This window comes from Sus scrofa, chromosome 7 (genome assembly GCF_054392235.1).
Source record: "Sus scrofa isolate SSC_HxYL_T2T_F1_AM1 chromosome 7, Sscrofa_HxYL_maternal_Yorkshire_Landrace_v2.0, whole genome shotgun sequence".
Lineage (NCBI taxonomy): Eukaryota > Metazoa > Chordata > Mammalia > Artiodactyla > Suidae > Sus > Sus scrofa.
In genome coordinates this window covers 39,710,835-39,736,504 of record NC_139389.1, presented here as the reverse complement: position 1 = coordinate 39,736,504, position 25,670 = coordinate 39,710,835, and the positions used below count along the sequence as shown (strand labels likewise).

Here is a 25,670-nt window from a genome sequence, read left to right as displayed (position 1 = left end):
CTGCGGAAGGATCATGGAGTGACTGGGAACAGTGACAGAAGGGTGACTTCGCACAGTGACGGAAGGGTGACTTCTCACTGTATATCTTTTACACTTACAAAAAAAAATTTAAGCCTTATCAATGTGTACCTATGTAAAATAAATAAAAATACATGAATAAAAGAAGTCTTTTTTTTTTTTTTTTGGCTTTTTAGGGCCGCATCCAAGGCATATGAAAATTCCCAGCCCAGGGGTAGAATCAGAACTGTAGCCACCAGCCTACACCACAGCTACAGCCACGCTAGATCTGAGCCGCATCTGCGACCTACACCACTGCTCATGACAATACTGGATCCCCGACCCACTGAGTGAGGCCAGGGATCCAACCCTTCTCCTCAAGGATACTAGTCAGATTCGTTTCTGATGCACCACAACAGGAACTCCAGAAGAAAGTCTAAAAGCAAGCTGTGTACTCCTTTTGTTGGCTGGAGGGATATCTACGATTCTCCACCAAAAGGGTATTGCTAGTCCAGGGCTGACAGAATAGATTCCCTATTATGAGGCTGCACTAACATAACATCTAAAAACTTAGCTTTCCATGGAGTTCTTGTGTGGCTCAACGGGTTAAGGATCTGGCTTTGTCACTGCTGATCCCTAGTCCAAAAACTTCTGCATGCCATGGGCATTCTGTTAAGTGAAAGATGCTGATGATATATCTACTCTATAAATTAATTTTGTGAGTGAACTGTTCATTGAGATGGGCTATTGCTTAGCTGCTCAGAGTCTCTTTACAATACAAACATCAACATCTAAATGACACAAGGATGAGATGGCTGTGCTTCAGATGCAGTGAAGGGATTACTCTGCCAGGTGTTTTCGTCCGACTCTTTGGGGTGAAAATAACAAACTCCTACTTTCTCTTAAATTGCTTATAGTTTAAGCTCCTGGAGAGCATGCATTTCATCTTAATTAGCACTTCACAAAAAATGTGCCCACAGATACTAAATGAATAATCCTGCTAGGTCACATAGCTGACTGAGCTCTTTAGCTCAAACGTGAATCCTAAATCAGCTCCACTTATTGTGAATTAGATCTAATCGAAACTGCTGAGGCCAGACTGGAAACCCTTCATCTGCTACACAAGCATAAGCTTCCTAAGAGGCATTCCCAGCAGCAGAGTAAATGCTGAAAGAGAGAACGCAGGAGGAAGGAACCGAGTCCACCACCCCAACCCTTCCGCCAGCCCAGCGAGGATGACCGCTTTCCTCACCTGGGTTACCATCTAGCCTCATTTCTGACATCCACATGCACTTTCCTCCCCGGCCAACACCACACCAGACTGGCAGACTCCAGCCCACTCCCGTGCTCTGGGCAGTGAAGCCACAGCAGGCAGCTGGCTGCTGGTGTTCTGTGAAGGCACAGATGTGTCTCTCCATACACGGCAGGCACCCATGGCTTCAGCAAAGGAAGGAAGGACTTACCACCAACAGCATTGTGCTGTGAGGCACAGCCATCTCCCACATACGCAACAGGTACAGATATGTTATCTCACTTGCTCTAAGCACAACTTTCCCCACTCTCACAATGGGAGGGGCTGAGAAGACTGCTCCTTTCTGGTCTAAAGCAGTCATTCTGCAGATAAAGATACAGAGGCCACAGCTACCAGAGGAGTCCCCAAGGGTCACATGGCTACCTGGTGGCAGAGGTGGGTGTCACAGCTGAGCTGCCAGTGTCCCTCCCACCCTACTCCTTGTCTCTTGCCCAGTAACACTGCTCTCTCAGTTCCCAGGAAAGCAGACATTTACTAATAAGTCTAACAGACTTGTACACCCAACCACTAACTCAACATCACAAGTGAATTCCTGATCTCCCCTTCTTACAACCTGTCCTTCTTCCAGGCTCCCCCATTTCAGTAAATGGGAACTCCACGCTTTAACTTCTCAGGCCAAAAATGGGGGAGCCATCCTCACCTTCTTTCATGTGCCACACCCAATCCACCAGCAAATCCTGTTGGCTCATCTTTCAGAACATATCCAGAAATCAAACACTTCAAGCTCACTGCTTTACTTTGGTTGGGTCCAAGCCATCAATTTCTCTTGCTTCGACTATTGCAGTAGTTTCCTAATCAGTTTCCTTCCACTCTTGGCCCCTACAACTTATTCTCAACACAGCAGCCAGAATAATCCTTCATGTCAGTTATGTGCCTAGAACCCTCCAATGGCTCCCATTTCATCACAGTTCATAGAAAATCCAGGGGCCTGAAAGTCAGCCTAATACTATCTATCACCAATCCACTGCCACCCCCACATCTCTTGCTACGTTTCCCCCTCAGGCTGCTTCTGCCACGCCGGCTGGTGTCCTCATGTTTGCTGAATATATGAGGCATACTCCTGCCTCAGGCCCTTTGCACTTGCTGCTCCCTCTGACTGGAATACACTTCCCTCAGATAAATGCTTGGCTCACCCCTTAACTTCCTTCAGGTCTTTACTCAAACGTCTTTTCGGTGAGACCTTCCTTGACCACTCTACTTAAAATTTAATACGCTGATTCCTGGTACTCTTTTTTTTTTTTTTTTTCTTTTTTTTTTTAGGGCTGAACCTGAGGCATATGGAAGTTTCCAGTCTTGGGGTCGAATTGGAACTACAGCTGCCGGCCTACACCACAGCTATAGCAATGCTGGACCCACTGGAGCAAGGCCAGGGATGGAACCTGCATCCTCATGGATACTAGCTGGGTTGGTAATCTGCTGAGCTACAACAGGAACTCCTTCCAGGCACTCTTTATCTTGTCTGCTTAATTTTCTCAATATATATTTTACCTGTTTCTACCTTAGCCACTCCCCAACAGGTAGGAACTTTATTTACTGGAACTTTATTTACTACTCTATCCTCAGGTACTAAAAAAGCACCCGGCCTTTAGCAGATATTCACCAAACATTTGTGGAATGCATGAATGAACATCCATACCTTTAGACTCCCAGTACCCTGAAGGGTTTATTTAGGCCAGAAGGAAAAGACCCTAGTTGGAACTCTAATCTCTCCCTTATTCCCTCACTGCCTCTCCTTTTTCTCAGGCCCAATTTAGCCCTTTACCACAAGAAACCACACATGGGCTGGGAAGCAGGGCAGGCCCAGGGCAACAGGTGCTTGTTTCCAGGATGGTTCAATTCTGCAGGGTATTAATTTTTGTATTTAGTATCCTGATATTTCACAAACAGAAGAGGTCAAAAATAGGTTAGGACTAAACATACTACTTAACCTAGACAACAGTACTCGGTACCAGCAGCTCATTTGCTTTGAGATGTTTTCCAAGAACAGTGCTTAATTCGTACTTGTTCACCTAGCTGTCTTTTTTTTTTTTTTTTTTTTGGCTGCACCTGTGGCATGTGGAAGTTCCCAGGCCAAGGGTCGAATGTGCACCACAGCAGTGACAACACTGGATCCTTAACCCACTGAGCCACCAGGGAAGTCCCACTCCTCAAATGTTTTATTATGGATTTCAAACATACACAAAAGTAGAAAGACTAGTATGATGAACTCCGCAAACTCATTAGCCAACTTCAACAATTACCAATATTTTGCCAATTTGGTTTCTTCTATTTTTTTGTCTCTGCAACCCCTACTAAGTATTTCATTTAGCTCTTTTCTTGAGAACTGGGCTACATGGCAGGTTCTGGCCTTGTAATCACTGTATTCCAGTAACTATGTCAACCAATCTCTCTAGTCTTAACAGAAATACAGTAAAAAGCAGCACTCACACCCATTCCCCCACCCGGGAAATTGACTAAAAAAGGAAGTGTTCAAATTCCAGACTGTTTAAATCAAGGGACTTGCCCACTGTCATATCTGGAGGGATCTGGGGAGAAGAGTTGTGGCTACAAAACAGACATAGACACAAGCTGTTTTTCCTTGTTAACTGATGTAGAATTTCTTTTTTTTTTTTTTTTAGGGCCACACCTGTGGCATATGGAAGTTCCTAGGCTACAGGTCCAATTGGAGCTGCAGCTGCCGGCCTACACCACAGCTCATCGCAACACTGGATCCCTGACTCACTGAGTGAGGCCAGGGATTGAACCTGCATCCTCATGGATACTAGTCAGGTTCATTTCCGCTGCACCACAACGGGAACTCCCTGATGCAGAATTTCTGAATGAGTTCATTCAATCCAGTATTTATTGACTACCTGCTAAAGGTCTAAGATGACAGAAGAAAATCCAGCCTCTGTTCTTAAGGAAATCACAGTGGGGGTGGAGGGTGGCTGCTGGATGAGAGAGTATACAAATAACGAAGATCTAAGGCAGAGTACATTCTGCAGAGTAAGAAAGATTAAAAAAACCTAAGGCAAAAAGCTCCTTTAAAAAAATCAACCCACGCAAAAAGACCAAAAAAAAAAAAGGAGTGCCCGTTGTGGCTCAGTGGTTAATGAATCCAACTAGGAACCATGAGGTTGCAGGTTCGATCCCTGGCCTTGCTCAGTGGGTTAAGGATTCAGCGTTGCCGTGAGCTGTGGTGTAGGTCACAGATGTGGCTCGAATCCTGAGTTGCTGTGGCTCTGGCGTAGGTCAGTGGCTGCAGCTCCAACTGGACCCCTAGCCTGGGAACCTCCGCATGCTTCGGGAGTGGCCCTAGAAAAGGCAAAAAGAGCAAAAAAAAAAAAAAAAAAAAATCAACCCACGGAGTTCCCGTCATAGCTCAGTGGTTAATGAATCTGACTAGAAACCATGAGGATGAGGGTTCGATCCCTGGCCTCACTCAGTGGGTTAAGGATCTGGCATTGCCGTGAGCTGTGGTGTAGGTCACAGATGTGGCTTGGATCTGGCGTTGCTGTGGCTCTGGCATAGGCCAGCAGCTATAGTTCTGATTAGATCTGTAGCCCGGGAAGCTCCACATGCCGCGGGTGTGGCCCTAGAAAAGGGAGAAAGACCCAAAAAAAAAAAAAAAACCCACCAAATTAAAAATAAATAAATCAACCCACAGCATTTGTAGACCCCAAGATTTATCCCTTTAATTTTGCTCTCTGCTGAATTTATTGCTATACAGCCAAGAAGCATATTACAGGAGATGTGACTATTTGGTGACCCACAGAATAACTTTTGGAAGAGGATCTTTAATGTCACATTTTGCTACTCACCATCCAGTCTTCTGGTGGGAGAGGATTGGAAAGTCCTCCCAGGGCTTGGAAAACAAGGAGACTAGTTCCATCTGACACTCAAAGCATTCTACCCTGATAGCATATGCAGCAAGCAGCTTCATAAACAGGACAGAATAGTGGAATGTGTCAAGGAGACAGGGTTAGAATGATGCAGAATGACTTCCAAGGTCTCTCTTTACTCCTTAAAGGACTGTGATCTTGGTGATCTATTATCAGAGGTTCCCAGAGAAGGCTGTAGTTCTCTAGACACATCAATGAAGTTTGGCTGGCCACTGCTGAATGTGAAGGAAGGAGACCTAAGAGTGTCAGGGTCATTCATGTGGCCCTGGAGTTAGATGCACAGCAGAGTGGACAAAGGGGTAGAGTTGGGATGAGAGTAAGGTTTATGTCATAATTGATGTTACCAAGATTGGTGAGGTGAGGATGCATGGGAGAAAAATAAGAGTAAGGCAGGAAATAGGCACTGTGAGGAGGGACCCTTAGGGACACAGGAAGAAGGATAAGGTGAAAGATGATTCTGGTTTGAAAAGATCACAGATGAAAATGAGAAAGATGCCATCAGATTCAGGAATCTAAAAGGCAGGATTTCACAAGACTTTTTTTTTTTTTTTTTTTTTTTTTGCTTTTTAGGGCCACACCCACAGCATATGGAAGTTTCCAGGCTAGAGGTCAAATCAGAGGCGCAGCTGCCAACCTACACCACAACTCAGGACAACACCAGATCCTTAACCCACTGAGTGGAGGCCAGGGATTGAATCCACATCCTCATGGATACTAGTCAGGTCGGTATTCTGCTAAGCCAAAACAGGAAATCCCAGGATCTCACAAGATACTGAACAGGGTGTGAAGAGGAGGGATCTCAGAATGGGAGGGTGCAAAGGTTATGAAAGATGGGTCCATGTCGGGATGGAAGGGATCATTTCACTGAAGCTGGGTGAAGAGGTCACTAGATGAAGGGCTAACTTAGATGAAGGTTTTGGGTAACAGGATGAGGCAGAGGGTGGTGGAGGGAAGGCAGCTGGAACACTAAGAGGTTGAAAAGAGAAAGAGATCATCTACTGGAGAGAGGATTTTTGAATATATGAGTTCCTGGAGGTAAGGAATGAGATTTGGGATAGAGTGCTAGTGAGGTAGCAGACACCTTAGGGTCAGTGAGAGTTCTGAGGACTCATAGGGCGAGAGGATGTTTGGACAAACCATAAAGAGAGGTATTAGGTTGTAGGGGTCTCAGAGCACAAGGGCTCAAAAGCCATGAAGAGTGGGTTGAGGAAGTCACCAAGCCATAGGACAAAGATTAACAGAAACGTTGGAGGTCATGGAATGTGTTGATGTTGGGCTTAGGAATTATCAGAAAATAAGGAACAAGGGGCTGAGGGTGGTCTGGAAAACTAAGCAGGTTTAGGGGCAAGATAAGCAATAGATTAAATAGGTTTTGAAAACTGTAGGTTCCAAGCCCAGCTCTGCTACTCATCTGTGGGAGTTTTAGGTTCTTCAACTGTTTAAAACCAAACCAAAACATACAAAGAATGGGAAATGGTGGTAGATCTAATAAGAATCACCTCTTGGGGTGGTTGAAGGGCAAACTTAATTTACACATACAAAGCCTGGCACACAGTAGGTGCTCACCAATAAGTGCCAATCATTTTTAAGGCGATGTTGGGGTAAAGAACCACAGAAGTGAGGAGTCCACAGCACAGATAAGAGGGTGGGGATTCCAAGAGCTCAGGGGAATACAGATAATGCAAGGTGTGGCCCTTTGCTCATTATCTGTTGATAGCACCCAGGACAGAATAAGACCAATAGGAGCTTCTCAGCTTCCAATAAAGGGCTCTGGTGGGCTATGCATGGTGCCAAGTGCTTTGAGTGCATTGCCTCAGGCACTAGTATCCTCCACTAATAAAGGTGAAGACTGAGGCTAAATGGTGTGCCTAAGGTGTCACAGCTGAAGGGCCAGAGTCACACCAGAACCCAGGTCTCTTACCACATCATTGTCCCAGGCTGATGCGGCTTTGCAAACACATTAACTGATGAGGCCCAAACAAGGGAAACAGGTATGGACTCTTAAGGGGGTCATGAGAGTGAAGGACAAAGGTTTAAGAAACAAACAAGTGGACCCTGGGGTGAGGTCCGAACAACAAACTTCTAGGGAGGAGTACAAAAATGATTGCAAACAAGTATTATCTTGACTGAGAATTCCAGAATTCCACAGCTGGAAGCAAACTGAGATCATTTAACCCAAACTTATAATACAGATTAGAAACTGAGGTCCGGACCAAGGAAAGGATTCTCCCAGCTTCCCAAAGCAAAATTGTGGCTGAACTAGGACTTGAATTTGGACCCACACCCTCAATACAGATTCTCTGATGCCTCCAACTATGTCTACTTCATATTCATCGTGTCTTCCTGGGCACCGGTGGGTGCCAGGGCACTTGTAAGTCATGTACTGATTGACATCGGGGGGCTGGAGGTGCAGAGAGGGATGTGAGCGGAGGTGATTTGAGGATGAAGGGGGAACATGGAATGAGGATCACGAGTTAATAGGAAAAGAAAAGAAGGGATTATCAGATATCGAGGGTTATGTGGAAGTGACTGGGTGGGAAACTATTTTAGTAAGTAGGGCTTAAGAGCTACCAGGAAAGGTTTGAGGGGAGTCACCAAGTTTGTGAGGGAACACAGGGTAGACTGGAGGGATTGCCATACCAGTGAGGGCACTGAGAAGGTTTGGGGGTCACCACGGAGGGATGTGGGGATCTCGTGAGTCACTGGGTTGGGTCCCTGGGCAGTACTGGGGAAATTCCGGGGTTGGAAGTGAAGACTACCTGGTGAGGTCTTAGGGTCAGTGGGTGGGGTGTGCGGTCACAGAGGTGGAGGCGGGAGCTGCCGCGGGGTGGGCTTGGGAGTCAAGGGGGAGGAGTCGCAGGGCGGACGGAATGGAGGGGCACGGAGGGGGGCCGGGGGCCGGGACCCGGGGTGGGGGAGGGGTCAGGCCGCCATCAGCCGCCGGGCCACGGGCCAGGGCCGGAGGAGGGTGGGCACGGCGGGCTCGGGACATTCCCGGGGCCCTGCGCCCGCCCGGCCTCCCACCTGGGCACAGTGGACCCACTCTTCCCGCAGCCACCAACCTGACAGCCCCCGAGGGTGACTCCGCCGACAGACCGCCATGCACCGGGCCCCGCCACCAGCGCCGGCCCCGCAACCCGCCTGCGCCATAGCCCGCCCGCCCGCGCGCAGCTTGCCTCCTGCGATATCCAGGTTCCAGGGCCGCCGCACTTTCCTCTCCTCTCGGCGCGCCTCTACTGGGCCCCGGAACCCGTATAGAAAATACAGGGCACGCTCCACCCCGAACCCCCAGTCGCCGCGGCCGCCGTCCTACTTATCCCGGTTCCCGGGCCGCGGGTGCCCGGGCGGCTGGGCTCTGAACGGTGCCCCTCAGAGCCCCGCCCCGCCCCCCAGCCGGGGTGACGCACCGCCCGCAAGGCCGAGCGCCCGGGGAGGGCGTGATGACGTCACGACGCCCCGGTCAGGGCCTGGGCGCGGCTCGCGAGCCGGGTCGTCTCTATAGCGATGAGGAGCTGCCACCTGTCCTCCGGAGGCACTCGGTCCACCTGAAGCCTGAGACAGGAGCGGGGAGGAGCCCGAGGCCGCGGGGCCAGAAGGTGCGCTTCTGGAGCCAGGGAGGGCCGGAGGGGCAGATGGTGAGGGAAGCCGTTCCCGCGGGTCCCGCTGCCGGCCCCGGGGCTCCGAGCCCCCCGGCTTCCTCCTGCGCCTTAGGGTCCTGGCGCTTTGCTGCGCGCCCTCCGCAGGCACAGCCTACGACCTTCGAGCCACCCTCCGAAGAAAGCCACCGCAGGTGTTACTAGCTCCTGGTTGAAAAGGACGACGTCGAGGAGCCGTCAGGTACTGGCCTCTTAAGGGAGGGCGCCCTGACGGTCCTCTTTGGTTCTCTCACCCTCATTCCCCGTCAGCCCCACCCCCAGCCTCAAAACCTGCTACTCCCCCTTGTCGGCTCGTCTCGGGGTGAACCGGACCAACCCCTTTGTGATGGGGGAATTTTCAGACACCCAAGGGAAAAGTGAAAAGGAGTAATTAAAATGTTGGTTAAAAATTAGAAGTAAATAAAAAGCGGAGCTAGATGAGGAACTGGTAGTTTGCTTCTTAGGAGAGGAACTGGGTGCCTGGAGGAATGAGGTGAGAAACCTTCCTTTTAGACTTGACGTCCTTTCTTTTGTCGCTGCTCTCCCCCCCCCGCCAATTTTTTTTAACTTAAAAATTTTTTTTAGGAGTTCTTGTCGTGGCGCAGCGGAAAAGAATCCGACTAGGAACCATGAGGTTGCAGGTTCGATCCCTGGCCTTGCTCAGTGGGTTAAGGATCTGGCTTTGTATTGAGCGGTGGTGTAGGTCACAGACGCGGCTGGGGTCTGGTGTTGCTGTGGTGTTGGCCGGCAACTGTAGCTCTGATTTGATCCCTAGCCTGGGAGCCTCCACATGCTGCGGGTGCGGCCCTCAAAAGAAAAAAAAAGAAAAAAATTTTTAAAGCATTCCGATGTTACTTACTGTGCAGCACAGGGAACTGTGTACAGTCTCTTGGGTTAGAACCTGATGAAAGATAGTATGAAAAAATGTGTGTATATATATGTATGACTGGGTCGTTTAGGTGTACAGTGGAAATTGAAGGAACATAGTAAATCAACTATGCTTTAATAAAAAAATTTAAAAAGGGAAATGTGGGATTTAAACCCAGATCTATGAGAATAATAATAATAATAATAATAATAATAAAAGACAGTAGTTTGATAAACTAGAAACATTTACAAAGCAGTGTGTTTGGCATCTGTGGTAGCTAAAGATGCCATTGGAGGCATTGGGGGTTCGTCTTTTCCCCCATCTTACCTTAGCTACAAGAGCCTTCCCGTCTTATTTGTCTTGGCACAACAATTCCAGAGGTGGACCTGGAGCTACAGTGCTTATCAGGTTCTCAGTTTAGAGGGGCAGTGAGTGACAATTGATGGCCACTTCTTATGGTTAATAAATAATCCTTTCTGTACCTTTTGGTATAGAAATAACATGATCTTTAAGGTGTCTTTTTTCTGTTCTTTTTTGGTGGAAATTTGACAAGTTATTTTACGTAGATAAGAGAGAGAAAACCTAGTAGCTTGTCGTGCAACATAAACTTCTGGTTAGACAACAAGCAGGGAATAGAACTCAGGTTGTACTAGGTAGTCCCCCCACTCCCATCTTTTTCCATAATTAAAAAAAATGCCTCTTTCCTTTCTCACATTCCTTGCAGTTCCTAATCTGACTGGCTAATCACCTCTCCCATTGCACATCAAAAACTCTGGAAAGGGAGTTCCTGCTTTGGCACAGCAGGTTAAGGATCCAGCGTTGCCTCTGCAGGGGCTCAGGTCGCTGCTGAGGCACTGTTGGATCCCCCCCCCCCGCCCCGTGCAGTGGGTTAAGGATCTGGCATTGCTGCAGCTGTGGTGTCAGTCTCAGCTGCAGCTTGGATTTGATTCCTGGCTGGGGAACAAAATAAGAACAAAACCAAAACAAAACTCTGGGAAACCAGTGTCTGAGTTTGAAGTATTAAGACTCCAATGGTGGGTAATTTCAGGTGCTCAGGAGAACTGGGGAGGAAGACATTTTGGCTTTTTTTGTCTTTTGTTGTTGTTGTTGTTGCTATTTCTTGGGCCGCTCCCGCGGCATATGGAGGTTCCCAGGCTAGGGGTTGAATCAGAGCTGTAGCCACCGGCCTACGCCAGAACCACAGCAACGCGGGATCCGAGCCGCGTCTGCGACCTACACCACAGCTCACGGCAACGCTGGATCGTTAACCCACTGAGCAAGGGCAGGGACCGAACCCGCAAGCTCATGGTTCCTAGTCGGATTCGTTAGCCACTGCACCACAACGGGAACTCCCCAGGAAGACATTTTGGAGTGGAGGATTGAAGATCATTTCTAGCTGATTCTGTTCTGCCTTTGAGCCCCATCCTGACAATATACCATATAGGCTAGTGGCCTTTAGACATTTTAAAAAATTGACTCCATAAAAGAATTTTAAAGTATGTATCTCCTTGTTCATTTCTAAGTTGATATCTAAATTTTCCATCATAAATTTAAATACTTGTAGAGGATATAATTTCTGACTTACTGTAAATTATGACATTTAAACTAAAACCATTATATTGTTCTTAAATGTACCTAGTAGACTCCAAATACCCTAAATATTTGATATCTACCAACATCCACTTAAAAATATATAAACCAGCTCTTTTTTTTTTTTTTGGCAGTGGCATGCAGTGCCTTGATGTGGGATCTCATTCCCAGACTAGGATTGAACCCAGGCCACAGGAGTGAAAGTGCCAAATCCTAATCACTAGACTTCCAAGAACTCCCCCAACTCTTCTTTAACAGAAATCTTATGTGGTTCCCTTTGTTCCTTTTTTGTTTTTTTTGTCTTTTCTAGTGTTCCTTTTTTGTTTTTTTTGTCTTTTCTAGGGCCACACTTGCGGCATATGGAGGTTCCCAGGCTAGGGGTTCATTTGGAGCTGTAGCCACCCACCTATGCCAGAGCCACAGTAACCCTCGGGATCTGAGCTGCGTCTGTGACCTACAGCACAGCACACGGCAGGATCCTTAACCCACTGAGCGAGGCCAGGGATCGAACCCGAAACCTCATGGTTCCTAGTTGGATTCGTTAACCACTGAGCCATGACGGGAACTCCCATGTTCTTGAAGTCCTCATTCCATTCACTTCCCCTTGAGAACTTTGTCCTAACTAGTATATTTATATGCTTTGAAGTCTTTTATTGATTATGATCACCTTCTTTGCAACAAAATTGAGTATTTAAATTTATTGCTTGTGACCATAGTCTTTGTTAAAAAGTTTTTTCTGGATCAAATTGTCATTGCAGTTATTACTAATAACAATTTATTAAGCAATTTAAATATATTACACTTTTTTTTTTTTTTTTTTTTTTTTTGCTATTTCTTGGGCCGCTCCCGCAGCATATGGAGGTTCCCAGGCTAGGGGTCAAATCGGAGCTGCAGCCACCGGCCTACGCCAGAGCCACAGCAACGCGGGATCCAAGCCGCATCTGCAACCTACACCACAGCTCACGCCGGATCATTAACCACTGAGCAAGGGCAGGGACCGAACCCGAAACCTCATGGTTCCTAGTCGGATTTGTTAACCACTGCGCCACGGCCACGACGGGAACTCCTATATTACACATTTTTATAACTTGTGAAACCTAAAAAGTACAATTGAAGATGCATCTCTTAATGAGAAACATGGTTTCTCCTCAATTAGTTTAGGTATTTGTGGACTAATGCTAAGTGGTAGAAGGAGATAAGGTGCAACATCAATTCTCTGCCTGTTTTTTATTTTTATAGATATGAGTGTTGAGAAACCTTGCATTGGGAAAGGAAGAAATTTGTTGAAATGATATCTCTCAAATCTTTGAACTACTTCTAAATTATATGCCAACAATCAGAAAGTGTCCTATCACCAAATACTGGTAGCAAGTACTAGCAAATACAGTCCTCCATTAATTTTGTTAAATGCAAAGAATTGGAAATCACTGATCTTGCAAAGGGATTTGTTAGTCACTTGAGTATCAGTTTCAGTCTTATAAAAATGATTATTATCTGTTGCCTTTTCATTCAGAGGCATCTAGTTAAGCACATACTAATTTTCACACTCCTTTGCCAGCACATTTTTTTTGGATAAAATTTTTCTGTCATTACAAGTTTTCAGTATCTTTTTTGTTAAAATATTGAAGTGTAGGAGTTCCCGTCGTGGCGCAGTGGTTAACAAATCCGACTAGGAACCATGAGCTTGCGGGTTCGGTCCCTGCCCTTGCTCAGTGGGTTAACGATCCAGTGTTGCCGTGAGCTGTGGTGTAGGTTGCAGACACGGTTCGGATCCCGCGTTGCTGTGGCTCTGGCGTAGGCCGGTGGCTGCAGCTCCGATTCGACCCCTAGCCTGGGAACCTCCATATGCCGAGGGAGCGGCCCAAGAAATGGCAAAAAGACAAAAAAAAAAAAAAAAAAAAAAATTGAAGTGTAGATTCACTTTCTTATGGAAAACACTTGTCATTTGTGGAATTAGCAAAGCCAGTCTTCATTTCAAATCAGACTTACTTTCTGTCAGGCAAAGTCTGATTTTATTCTTCAATTCAAATAAATATATTAATATTCATTTTAAAGAGTATTACAAAAACCACTGGGAAATAAATTACTGTGGCTTATTAAATATATTATTAAAAATCTGTCATGATTAAAATTATGTAGATCTAATATTAATATTATAAAAATTGTAAGAATAAGATGGGACCATTTCTCATTGTATGATTTGGAATAATGTCATGTAATGTATAGCTAAATTCATTAGTTAATTTATTAAGTGAAAAGTAGGATAGAAGGTATGTTATTCCCTAGGCAAGTACAGGTATTTGTTTGTATTGAACTTTCCTGTTTGGCCTTTAGGAACAATTAAATAAGAATTGTGCAGGAGTTCCTTTGTGGTGCAGGTTAAGCATCGGCATTGTCATTGTAGCAGCTTGGGTTGCTGCTGTGGCACGGGTTCGACCCCTGGCCCAGGAATTTCCACATGCCACGGTGTGGTCCAAAAAAAAAAAAAAAAAAAATGGTTTGAGCAGTGAATAATTTCATTTTTTGCTAGCAGGGGGTAGGAAATAGGAAACATAAGCTGGAATAAGAGGACTGATTATAGTGGGAATATTTTGTCATGAAGGGAAAAAACAACCCCTTTCTCCTACTCCGCAGATTTTTACACTCTGGGCCATGCATCAAAATTCAGTGTAGGTGAGAGATATGGGTTTTTATCCTCTTTTGACTACCCCACTTCATATGGCATTCCTGGGCCAAGGATCAGATCCACCATATGTGTAGAAACACTTGATCCTTTTTCCCTCCTTGCCAGCCTGGGGATTGAGCCTATGTCCTGGTGTTAGAAATCCTTTTGTGCCACAGCAGGAACTCCTGCTTTTCTTTTGTAAAGTAGGAAAAGGACTATGGTGAAAGAGGAGTGGAGTGGAGAGGACATGAATATCCTGGCTGGCTCGCAAACAGATTAGTTTTAGGGAAGATTTCTTATGGAAGTTGAGGATCTGGAAATTTAGTCCCTTAAAACTCTCCTCAGATTGATCTCATTGCCCAGGTACCACTTGGAAAGTCTTCACATACCTTTGGGAAGAATTCCTTGGAAAAAATTCCTCACATAACCCAATTTAAAGACTGCTTGATGAAGACAGATCCATAATCCACTGGCCCTGACTATATGTTATTCTGGGACATAATTGCAAGTGTCCTAGAAAGGAGGAGGAAGAATTGGTGTTTTTGGAATAGAAAAGGGTTAAGCAAGAAGTCAGAAGATGGCCCCAAGTTGGTATATGGTTCTCAGCTTTGCAGTTCTAGAAATAATGATTCTTGTCAGTCCACACGAAGGGATTCATGTTTTGTCACACTGAGTCAAACTCACGGGAAATTAATGTATGAAACAGAGTGCCAGTGAATTAATTTATACTCACGATCACCAAGTAGACAAGGTTCTCTCTCTTGCTGGAAAATCTGTGTGGAAAGGTCAGTTGTAATCAGTCTTTTTTTGTTTTTGTTTTTGTTTGTTTTTAGGGCTGAACACGTAGCATATGGAAGTTCTCAAGCTAGGAATCGAATTGAAGCTACAGCTGCTGGCCTACACCACAGCTCACAGGGATTGAGGCCAGGGATTGAACCCACATTCTCATGGATACTAGTTGGGTTTAGTACCACTGAGCCACAACGGGAACTCCCTGCAATCAGTCTTAAAGGAGGAGTGTGGTTCTTGTGCATGGTTGTTACCAAGCTATGATAGCCTGATGCATGTTGCCTGGCACAAAACAGGAGCTCGGCAATTGTGGAATAGAATGCACTCATCTTCTTTAAAGATACCAAAGGGTAAGTTCAGGATTCTGATAGGCCGACCCAAAATGTTTTTTAATAGGTAGATTTTTCCTTGTTCCTCTTAAATGGCTATATGATGTAGCTATTAAATCTAATACATTTTCGGAGTTCCTGTCGTGGCTCAGTGGTTAACGAATCAGATTAGGAACCATGAGGTTGCGGGTTCGATCCCTGGCCTTGCTCAGTGGGTTAAAGATCCGGCGTTGCTCTGAGCTGTGGTGTAGGTTGCAGACACGGCTCGGATCTGGTGTTGCTGTGGCTGTGGTATAGGCTGGTGGCTACAGCTCCAATTAGACCCCTAGCCTGGGAACCTCCATATGCCACAGGAGCAGCCCTAGAAATGGCAAAAAAAAAGACAAAAAAAAAAAAAAATCTAATACATTTTCATGTCAGGGAAGTATATAATTGCAACAATTTTTATCCTCTCTGAGTCTAGAAAGTGAGACTGTTCCTCTATGAGAGATTAGAGATTGCTTTCCTGAAACCTGTATAGTATGGTAGCAGTGGCTGAATTATCTGTATTTCAGAATTGTCTTTGGTGGCCAGGCATATACTGCATAAAAAGAACAACTGTGGTGACTCTCAGTGCTGGTACTTTGCTAGAGATGGGACATCTTAGCTAGGGAGGTATCTGAACCATCTGTGGCCTGGCTAAATTTTGGGGGTTGTACTTTGATGAGGAACAGTATCCCTAATTTCCTCCACTCCCTAGACCCCCTTTAGGGGATAATTCTTGATACTGCTTTAAAAAAATAGACAAGACTTTTCAAATTCTAAAGTCATTATGAAGCCAGAAAACTAAATACAGATATGATCCAGCAAGCTTAGTTTCGGGCATAAAAACAAAACTTTCATTCAAAAAGATACATGCACCCCTATGTTCACAGCAGCACTATTCCCAATAGCCAAGCCATGGAAACAACCTAGATGTCCATCAACAGATGAATGGATTAAGATGTGGTACATATACACAATGGAATACAATGGAATACTACTCAGCCATAAAAAGAAAAGAATAATGCCATTTGCAGTAACGTGGATGGAACTAAAGATTCTCATACTAAGTGAAGTTAAAAGAGAAAGACAAATACCATATGATATCACTTATATGTGGAATCCAAAATATGGCACAAATGAACCTATCTACAGAACAGAAATAAACTCATGGATATGGAGAGCAAACTTGTGGTTGCCAAGGAGGAGGGGGAGGGAGTGGGATGGACTGGGAGTTTGGGGTTAGTTGATGCAAACTAATACGTTTAGAATGGATAAGCAATGAGGTCCTGCTGTATAGCACAGGGAACTATATTCAATCACTTGTGATAGAACACGATGGGAGATAATATGAGAAAAAGAATGTATACATATGTGTGACTGGGTCACTTTGCTGTATAGCAGAAATTGACAACATTGTAAATCATAAATGCAAGGTTGCAGACTTGGCTTGGATATTTTTTCTATAATAAAAAATTTAAAAAAGTAGACAAGCCTTTTCAAATTCTAGTCATTAGGAAGCCAGGAGACACTGTTTCCTCAAAGCTTTTTTCCAGCTCTAGGATAAGCTATTGAGACAGAAGGAAAGATGCCAGGCTGAGGAATTTGATTTAGTATTTTAATAATAATAATAAAAAAAGACAATACAAAATCCAAACATTTCTTTTTACAAGCTCAGATACATCTTTTTCCCCCAAGTGCAAAATACTCTATGAACTGCATCATTTACTGTTTATTGTCATGTAGGAGATGCTTACTATATCAGCATCAGTGGAAGGTAGATATAAATACAATATTTTGAGATTTCTTCTGCATTAAAAAAAAAGCCTCCCACATGGTAATGATTATTCTCTGAAACTTAAATTCAACTCTCACAGAAGAATTTTCAGTTTATCCAAACTGTTATAATCTGTGTTGTCTAGATAAGCTGATGATAGAACTGGGGGTTCTAATCCTTCTAATCATATAGTTTTGTAAAGGGCTCCTAGTCCAAATAATGGCCCAAGGACAGGTGTGCTGCCTTTGAGACAAGTCAAATTTAAAGATATCTTTGTGTTATTTGCTTTCACTTTACAGTGCTTAAGAAAGAAGCCAAGCAGGTTAGCATTATTTTCTGCTTACGATGGTCAGTTTTACTTTGTTTCCCTTCCCCTAGTTTGAGCCTGTTATATTGAGGTTAAGCAGCAAGTACAGAAGTTCTGTAACGTCTTTTGACATTGTGAGATATGGCTTCCTAATCTACTCCAGAGTCACCTCAAACATGCATATGGAGAATACTTCTTGGGTATGAAAACTTTCATTAGGGCTAAAGACCAGCACTGTTACTGAACTTTCAGCAATCAATCTGAACTCCCACCACCTCAAACTAATACAGTCCTGGGGAGGTCAGGGCAGCCATAGCTCAATGTCAGCCTCTGGGAATTTGTAGGTCTAGAGCAGGGCAGTTCAAATCTAGGCTCTGGTCAGTTTTCTCCTGACTCTGTTCCCTAAGGTTTAGGGAACAGGCTGGGTATAGTAATGCAGAAAGATGGAAGCAGAGCCGTGAGAAGAGATTGCTGTGTTGCTGAAGATATAAGTCCCTCTCTGATACGTATCACTTGGTGCTTGGAGCCCTTTCCGAGACTCAGATGAGGGTAGGTTTTGTACTAAGATGAATGAGGCCTCACAGTACAGTGATCCTATAAATACCTGATCCTGCAGAGAGGCCTTGGATAGTCATGAAGGATTCTCATTTACACCATCTCTCCACTTCCCTACACTAGTAAAAACCTCTTTTTTGGTCTGACCTGTTAAGGCCTAGAGAGCCCCTGCATGTCCACTAACACCTGATTTGATGCCCCAGGGCTGGCTTCCTCTGAAGGTTCGGGAACAACTTCGACTTAGTTCTTAACTCCCAACTTGGTCATCAGGGTGTCTTCACCTGCTCTCCAAAGATGTCTTGACATTGGTTAAGAAGCTTGGTGGTCTGAACTTTCCATTCTGTGGAAATCATTTGCAAGTCCCAGGAACCATGGAATAAATGATTAGAGAAAGTGTTTATGTGTATGTATAGGGTGACAGGAAAGGAAGAGAGCAGGAAGCCAGGTACAAATTGGGAAGCACTCTGACTGGCTTTCTAAGAGAGATGCAAAATAGTAGGAGAGAGGAATCAGAAAGTTATTGTACCTTCTGGTGGAGAATGAGGATGGTCAGAGTTGATTAAGGCAGTTTTCATGGCTTTTCCTGGGAGGTGTGGATATTTTTGTTAAATGACCATTTCCCTGCTTGGAAGCAGCCTTCTTGGATCTCTACAGCAGAGCCATCCTTGACCCAGAGAGACAAAGGCAGCCAGACACTCTACCCTCAAGGGCCATGGTGTTGCCTGACAGATATCAGGGGGTCTAGCTGTGTAGTTGGTTACCTACTGCCTAAGGCTGTTTTGGTTGATAAATGCTACTAATTGGGGGGTGTCAGGCTCCTTTATTTGGTGCTGAGCCTCCTTGGGGAGCAATAGCCTGAGACAGTCATTAGAATTGAGCCCTAGGAGTCAACTGTTAGCATTTGATTGAAAAAGACTACAGGTTTAGGGGAACTAGAAGGAGCAAATGGGAAATAGTTTTATATGCAGCAGTGGATTGAAGGTGGAATATGTGCAGGATCTGGACTTGGGCATGGACTTGGTTCCTCTTCCTTTGGAAAAGCAGTAGTTGAGGAAGCTAGGCTTGAAGTCAGCTCCGAGAGGAAATGGCAAACAGTAGGGGGTAGGCAGAGTGGCCAAGTTCAGGCAGACAGCTTCATGCCTGGGTAACTGTCCTATTCTTGGCTCCCAAAGCCTTGTCTCTGGCCGCAGGGCCCTGAGTCAGCCTATCCCCCAGGGGTTTGTCCTGGTCCTCTTCCATGTGCACATCAGGGGAAAACAGGATGAAAGCAGGGAAAAGATGGAGGTTTTTCCTACTTGGGGTGGAGAATCACTAACCAATTTCATTGGCCTCTACAGTCTTGAGGTCCTTGCCGAATCCATAGAGGCATAGGGATGGTGGGATTGGTTTAACAAACACAAGTCCTCCCCTTCCTGCTCCATCATGTCCCCAGAATTACTGTCCTACACATCAGGTGCCTCTGGTAGGGGAGTAGAGACAGATCAGATGCTCCAGCACTTAAGGCTCATGAGATTCAAAACCTTTTTTCTTCCACTCCAAACATACAGTCTTCTCTCTTGGGCAGCTATAAATAGGGTTGTTAATAATAGAGGAAAAAGAAACAAAAACAAAAAACAAAACCAGAAAACAAAAACCCCTCCCTCTAGTCAACATAGAAAGACTCAAAATGATTGCACTTATAGATGTGGACAGGGTGGGCAGAAGGCTTGCCAAGTGCACACACTCCTCTTGCTGCCCACGGCCTGGGGCCAGAGGTAGGTGGCTCTAGGCTGGCTACAGGGTGGGGTCCTCTTTGGTGGAGCCCACAAGCCATCTGGGCTACAAGGGAAGGACAGGTCTGGTGGCAAGGCCCAGGCTGGCTTTTGGTCAGCAGCCATGTTTCCTTAAGGACAAAACTTAGCTTGGGGAGTAGGCTCCCCAGGGAAGCACTCCAGAGGGAGTGAGGGAATGGCTGGGCCAGGGAAGACAAGTAAGAAAAAGGATTAGTATCTGAGGGTGGCTTCCAATTGTTCTGTAGTCTAGTCCTTTAGAGGACACATTTTCCTTTTTTTTTTTTTTTTTTTTTGGCGATGCTTTGAAACCTGGTTTCTGTCCTGCAGAGATAAAGTCTTTCTCTTGGGGAGCAACAGTAGCATATTCAACATGGTAATTCCTGATGCTCTTCTTCATTCAGCCAGTGTCCGCTAGCCCAGTGGTATGGGCCTTTTGTAATCCCTCATGAATTGGACCCCAGGAAGACATAGGTGAAGAAGGAGAGGAGCTGTATAGATAGGACGGCTGGCTGTGTGGGCAGTCCAGGACTCAACCCATGTGCCCCAGAGGACCAGTGCTGGCATTAAGCCTGTAAGTCAAAGGCTTCTTTGGCAGAACCCTGGGCTGTTAGATTATCCCTGGGAGGCACAGCCAGGGGACATTTTGGCTCCTGACTGGCAAGGTACAACCCTGTAACAGCAGAAGCCCCTCCGCCCCCTCCCCATTCCCCACTAGACCCACTTTCTTTATGGGCCTTTAGCACCCTTCCAAGCTGATAAGGCCAGGGATGTGAGCTGGTACAATGGACAGTGTGGCTGGGGAGGGGAGCGGATACTGTTCCTTCACCCCTTGGGGGAATAGAGCCAGCACTGAATGGCTTTTCCAGGGAGCATGTAGGAAAAGGGAAAGTAAAGAGAGAGAAAGAGCAAGGCAGAAAAAGAAAGGCAGGGAAGCTAGAGGAACAGAAAGGGAGAGTGCTTTGTCTATATAGTGATTTTTTTTTCTCCAAAAAGAGATCGGAGAGAGTCCCTCCTCTGAGGGGCTGCTGGCTCTGGGCTAAAGAGTTGGGGAGCTTCAAAACCTGGGTCTTGGGCCTACAGGCACTATTTGTAGGGCCTCAGGAAGCTGGAAACTTTGGAGCGGAGCAGCTTAATGAAGGATTTTGGCAGCATCTCCTTGTGCTTCTCTGTGTACTTGAAGTAGTTCTGGGGGTGGGCCAGCACCTCGAAGAAGGCCTTAATGAGCTTCTTGTCCTGCAGAGGATGGCAGGGGGCAGGGGCAGGGTCAGCGTTGGTGGTGGGAAAGAGGACCGCCAGCCTGCACTCAGCAGCATCCCCTCTTGATGTCTAAGAGGCATACCCAGCAGTGAACTCTGGATCCCCATCCCACCACCTGTTGCTCCTTTAGAATTCTGCAGCTCAGTGGCAGCTCCATCTTTCCACTGCTCGGTCCCAGACCCTGGAGGCATCCTTGACTCCTCTCTCTTGTTCACAAACACAGCAAATCCTAGTGATTCTACCTTTCAAATAAATCCAGGGTCCCACCACTTCTCAACATCTCCACAGCTACCACCATGTCCAAGCCACCAGCATCTCTCACTTGGCCATGGCCTCCTAATGGTCTCCGTGCTTTTCCCTACCTTCATCCTTCTACAGACTGTTCTCCCTCACAGCAGCCAGAATGACTTTTTTGGTTTTTAATTAAATCATGTCCTTTTTGTATTCAGAATACTTCTCTGGTTTCTTTTATGCCTCAGGAAAGCTGAATCCCTTGCAGGGCCCATAGGCTAAATGTGCCCTCTCTCCTCTATGCCCTCTTGACTCTTCCTTACTCTGCTGAGCCACACTGGCCTCGAGGGTCTTGAACATGCTGCACTGCTTCCATGCTCTTAAGCTTGGAGTGCTCCTCTCCTGTTCATCCAAGGAGTGGCCCTTTACCTCATTCAGGTCCCTTCTCCTCAGAGGCCTTTCCTGATCACCCTGTCTGAAACAGCAACATGATGTGTAGAGAGCCTACTGGGCACCAAGCACTGTGCATTAGGACTCAGATCATCTGGCTTCTAGGCTAGTGTTCTTTCCATTGCAGCAGCGGATGTTTAAAACAAGAGGTGGAGCTTCCAGCCTCTCATCCCCACTTTAATCAAAATAGTGCCTCTACTGTATATACTGGAGTTGCACAGCACACTTGAAATAAGGATTCAGATGCTCCGAAAATTTCTGAAAAGCATTGATGAAATTACATTTTTGTAGTCTGCAAGTTCGAGGAGATTTTTGTCATTGTGTCTCATGTTGATAATAATACAAAAATTATTTTATCATAAAGATTACTTTTTTCTTTTGCATTGATAATTCATGAAGAATACCACTGTGACTAGGACTATAGTTTCTTCAGTAAGATTTTCTCAAACTGGGATCCACAGACCTGGATATCTAGACCATTCTTCAATGTTGGAAACATTTCTTTTCCTTTATTTTTTACTTATTTATTTTTTTTGGCCACATCTGCGATATATGGAAGTTCCTGGGCCAGGGATGGAATCTGAGCCACAACTGCAACCTACACCACAGCCGCAGCAATGGTGAATCCTTGCTGCGCCACAGTTGGAACTCCATCTTTTCCTTTAAAAGAGGTCTATACTGAATTAACTCTAGCTCTGCTTGATCTGCTGTTTTTCTGTGGGAATGGGAAAGGGAGTAAGGGAAGGCAGCCACTTAATGCAGAAGCATCTTCCTAAACCTCATTTTCCGTATATTTCTTGGTGGAAGAGGTAGAGGACATTTTCTCTCTTCATCTTCTCTGAGGGTGTAACATAGTCTAGTTATACCATAGTCAGATGGGCTTGGGCTCAGATCCCAGCTTTACCACTGGGCAAACTCTCTAATTCTCTGCGCCTCAAGTTTTCTCACCCATAAAGTGGGAATGATGAAAATACCTACTTCGTAGAGCCATTGGGTTCATCAGATACGAGTATTCACTTAAGTATATTATTGCCTGCACATTGTTACATGCTCATTAAATGTTGGCTGTCATGGGAGTTCCTGCTGTGGCTCGGTGGTAATGAACCCAACTAGTATCCATGAGGTTGCAGGTTCGATCCCTGGCCTCACTCAGTGGGTTAAGGATCTGGTGTTGCCGTGAACTGTGATGTAGGTCGCAGACATGGCTCTGATCTGGCTTTGCTGTAGCTGTGGTGTAGGCTGGTGGCTACAGCTCCAATTTGACCCCTAGCCTAGGAACTTCCATATGCTGCGGGTGTGGCCCTAAAAAGACCAGAAAAAAAAAATCATTGTTGTTAAGTGTTCACTCGCCTTTAAAATCTCCTGGTGGTTTTCAGATGCATAGAGCCGGCCGTCTCGTACAATGTCTTCTACCAGCTGCTCATAGTCCTCTGCAGAGTCAACCAAGGGGAGGGGTTTAGGGGTGGAAACTTCCTGTTCCCTCCCAAGATTCATGGCCCTCTCCTTTCTCACCCACCTCCCTGGTTCTCCTGCCCTTGCTCACCATCATAGGTAACATAGGGGATCTGGAAGCCACGGGCACTGTTGGCCTCACTTGTCTTGAAGTTGATCCAGAGCTTCCTTGAGCGTGCTGTGAAGGCAATGGGGCGCTCGTAGGTCTGGCAGGTTTCATAGGTGGTGATGGAGGATGGGGAGGCTGGGAAGGCAAGCAGCAGGTCAGGAGGGGAGCAGGGCAAGCTTCCCAAGTCCTCCTAGAATGAGGAATCGGGCTGACAGAGGCCCTACCTCATGTTTGAAGCTCCTCTAACCTCCCACTGCCTCCAACACACAAATATTCTCCCTCACTGCCCTGGGCTTGTTCTGCAATTCCTCGTTGACATCCAGGCACTCACACAGTGTAAGAAATTTTAAATTTAAATGAATGGAACAGTACGAATACTAGAATAGGAAATTGACACATGTACCACGACTGGAATTCTCCCAGTGCTGGCTTTCTTAACTGCTCTCCATGGAAGACAGAGCAGTCATTGCTGTTTTCCTTTGCTAGTTTTTGTCCTCTCAAGGCCCCCCTCATCAATGCCCTAATTCCAGTTTTCTCTCCCTCTCTCCCAACCAGATTTGGACTGCCCTTCCCTGGCCCAGCTCTGCAGCTACCCACAGTTCTTTCTCATGACGAGGACATCCCCACACTCGTCCTCAGACGGCAGGAAGATCTCGGGTACCACGATAAGAATCTTGCGCTTGGGTGGGGGGTTGATGTTCCAGACACATTCCACGCCGGCTGGGTAGTTGCCTGGGTAGTTTGGGGACTCGATATAGCCAGTGAACTCACCCAGCTCCCCACCACACTGGCGATCTGCAGCCAAGTCCCAGTGGACAGAGCAAAAAAGAGAAGAGAAGTCAGTGGGGAAACAGGCTGGGGAATTGAAGAGCTCTGAAGTGGAAATCAGACACATGTAGGCAGCCTCCTTCCTAGTGCATCACCTGTTCTCCAAGTTCTGGGTCTACCTTCCTTCCTGCCCACTAGGCACCTTCTTATCTCGCTTCACTTGTCTCTGCCTCCCCATAACCTGTCTTCAAGGAGAGGCCCAGCCCCGCAACTGGTCTTGAGATCAAGTGGGCTGGGGAGAGATGAAGGGGGAACTGTGCTGCCCATCCACTCCCCAGCCCCACCCCCTGTTGGTTTACTACCCCACCCATGCCCAGGCCCCAGGTCTCTCTGCCCCTTGCCCACAGCTTGGCCTGCCACCTACTCTTGCACTGGGCTACACTGGTGGAGCCATCAAAGTCAGTGCTTGTGTTTCCTGGACAGCGGGTGCAGAAGTTCTGACGGAAGTCAGGCTGATAGGAGCCCACAGCACAGCGGATACAGCGGTGGATGCTGGTGTTGTAGTAGTGCCCAGGCGAGCACTGGACTGCAGGCAGGGGGAAAGGTCGGAGTTAAGATGGCAGGCGCCTGGGAGTTGTGGGGCAGGACCCATTCATCAGGGAGAAAGAGCGTGGAAGATATCAAAGTTCCTTCCAGAGTCCCAGTCCTCCCTAGTCATGCCAGCATTTAAGCCCAGGGGAAAACGGACTTGACAGAGTGGTTGGCTACAGTGCCAAGCCTTTTCTTTCAGGCACTGAGCATAGTCCCAAACCTGTACAGACACTCATTTGTAGTATTGAGGGGAATGTGACACCAGTCCCTCAGAGCAGAGGGCTAAGTGGAACTGTTACTTATTCCCTAGTTCCCAGGCTTGGGACTGGTGGAGGATCAGGATGGGTCCTGTGAGCAGGGTGGTGTGCTTGGTCATGCAGCTGGGCCTTTCCCACTTGGGGGAAGAATGTGGGACAAGGTCCTTGGTCTACTCTGCAGATTTGAGAGGTTTTTTTGGAAGTAGTTGGGGTTAAGGGTGAAAAGCTCACTCACCTTTGGTGTCACAGTCTTGGAAGGAGACGGCCCCCTCATGCTTGGTGGTGAGGCCCCCGCCACATGGGAAGCACAGGGTCCGTCCTGCTTCAGGTTGGTAGGTGCCACGTGGGCATGGCTGGCAGGGCTTGAACCCATCTACAGAGTGTTGGCCAGGTGAGCACTGACCTGCAATGAACCAAGGGCCCAACTCTGATGGGGATGGTCCTGGTCATCCCCTTGGGGTCACCCAGTCTCAGGGGACAGAGGGACACACAAATAAGATGTTGACTAGGAGACTGGCCTGGAGCCTGGGCCTGCCCTTGGGAAATCCCATGCCCATGGGCGTCCCAGTGCCCACCCTACCCCACTCTGTATTGTTTGTTCCCCTGGCACCTGCACACGTGGTGATGTTGGTGGCTCCAAGAGGCCCGTGGGCATCACTCCCAGGGCAAAGGTCGCAGGAGAGCTGCCCTTCTCTCTCCTGGAAGGTGCCCGCTGGGCATGGCACACACTGCTCCGTCTGGCCGTGGTAATACGTTCCCTGCGGGCAGCTGACTGAGGGAGAGTCGGCCGCGCTAGCCACCCACCCCCCACCTGTTTCCCACCACCCAGGTCTGGGATTTCCCTTCCCTCTCCCCCAGGTTCAAGGAATAGACAGAATCCTGCTTGGGAGGATCAGGGCCAAAGCCATGTTCAGGAAGGCTGATAGACCCACATGATGTCCCTCCAGATTTCAGCCTAGGACAAGGGAGGGGGGAGTGGATGATGGGCAGGAGGGTCTTGGCTGCCTCACAATTTGAGAGATGCAACTGAGGCATCAAATGGGCCAAACCCAAGCTG

The 25,670-nt window shown here is 46.7% G+C and overlaps 3 protein-coding genes across 46 annotated transcripts in view; 1 reads left to right on the top strand and 2 right to left on the bottom strand.

The window, feature by feature from the left end:
* Positions 1–8,554, bottom strand: part of ZNF76 (zinc finger protein 76) — a 31,155-nt gene extending 22,601 nt beyond the window's left edge. For 12 of the 38 annotated variants that reach the window (XR_014809984.1, XR_014809977.1, XR_014809994.1 and 9 more), the window contains exon 1: positions 8,367–8,554. The gene's annotated coding sequence lies outside the window, so the exon portion shown is untranslated. Of the gene's footprint in view, positions 1–5,109 lie in introns of all 38 variants that reach the window. The other 26 variants (XR_014809999.1, XR_014809988.1, XR_014809980.1 and 23 more) reach the window with 7 other exon arrangements.
* A 202-nt stretch (positions 8,555–8,756) lies between these two features.
* LOC146401519 (uncharacterized) overlaps positions 8,757–25,670 on the top strand; it is a 55,627-nt gene continuing 38,713 nt past the window's right edge. Inside the window, exons 1-2 of the mRNA XM_084967978.1 lie at positions 8,757–8,786; positions 23,553–23,654. The gene's annotated coding sequence lies outside the window, so the exon portion shown is untranslated. The remainder of the gene's footprint in view (positions 8,787–23,552; positions 23,655–25,670) is intronic.
* Positions 16,692–25,670, bottom strand: part of SCUBE3 (signal peptide, CUB domain and EGF like domain containing 3) — a 39,298-nt gene continuing 30,319 nt past the window's right edge. For 3 of the 7 annotated variants that reach the window (XM_084966674.1, XM_084966675.1, XM_013977806.3), the window contains 7 exons: positions 25,224–25,385; positions 24,849–25,016; positions 24,190–24,351; positions 23,595–23,792; positions 22,980–23,132; positions 22,787–22,866; positions 16,692–20,731 (listed from right to left, as the gene is read on the bottom strand). In XM_084966674.1, coding sequence (XP_084822800.1) covers positions 20,582–20,731; positions 22,787–22,866; positions 22,980–23,132; positions 23,595–23,792; positions 24,190–24,351; positions 24,849–25,016; positions 25,224–25,385 — 1,073 coding nt within the window. In that variant the 3' untranslated portion in view covers positions 16,692–20,581. 7 annotated transcript variants of the gene reach the window in all.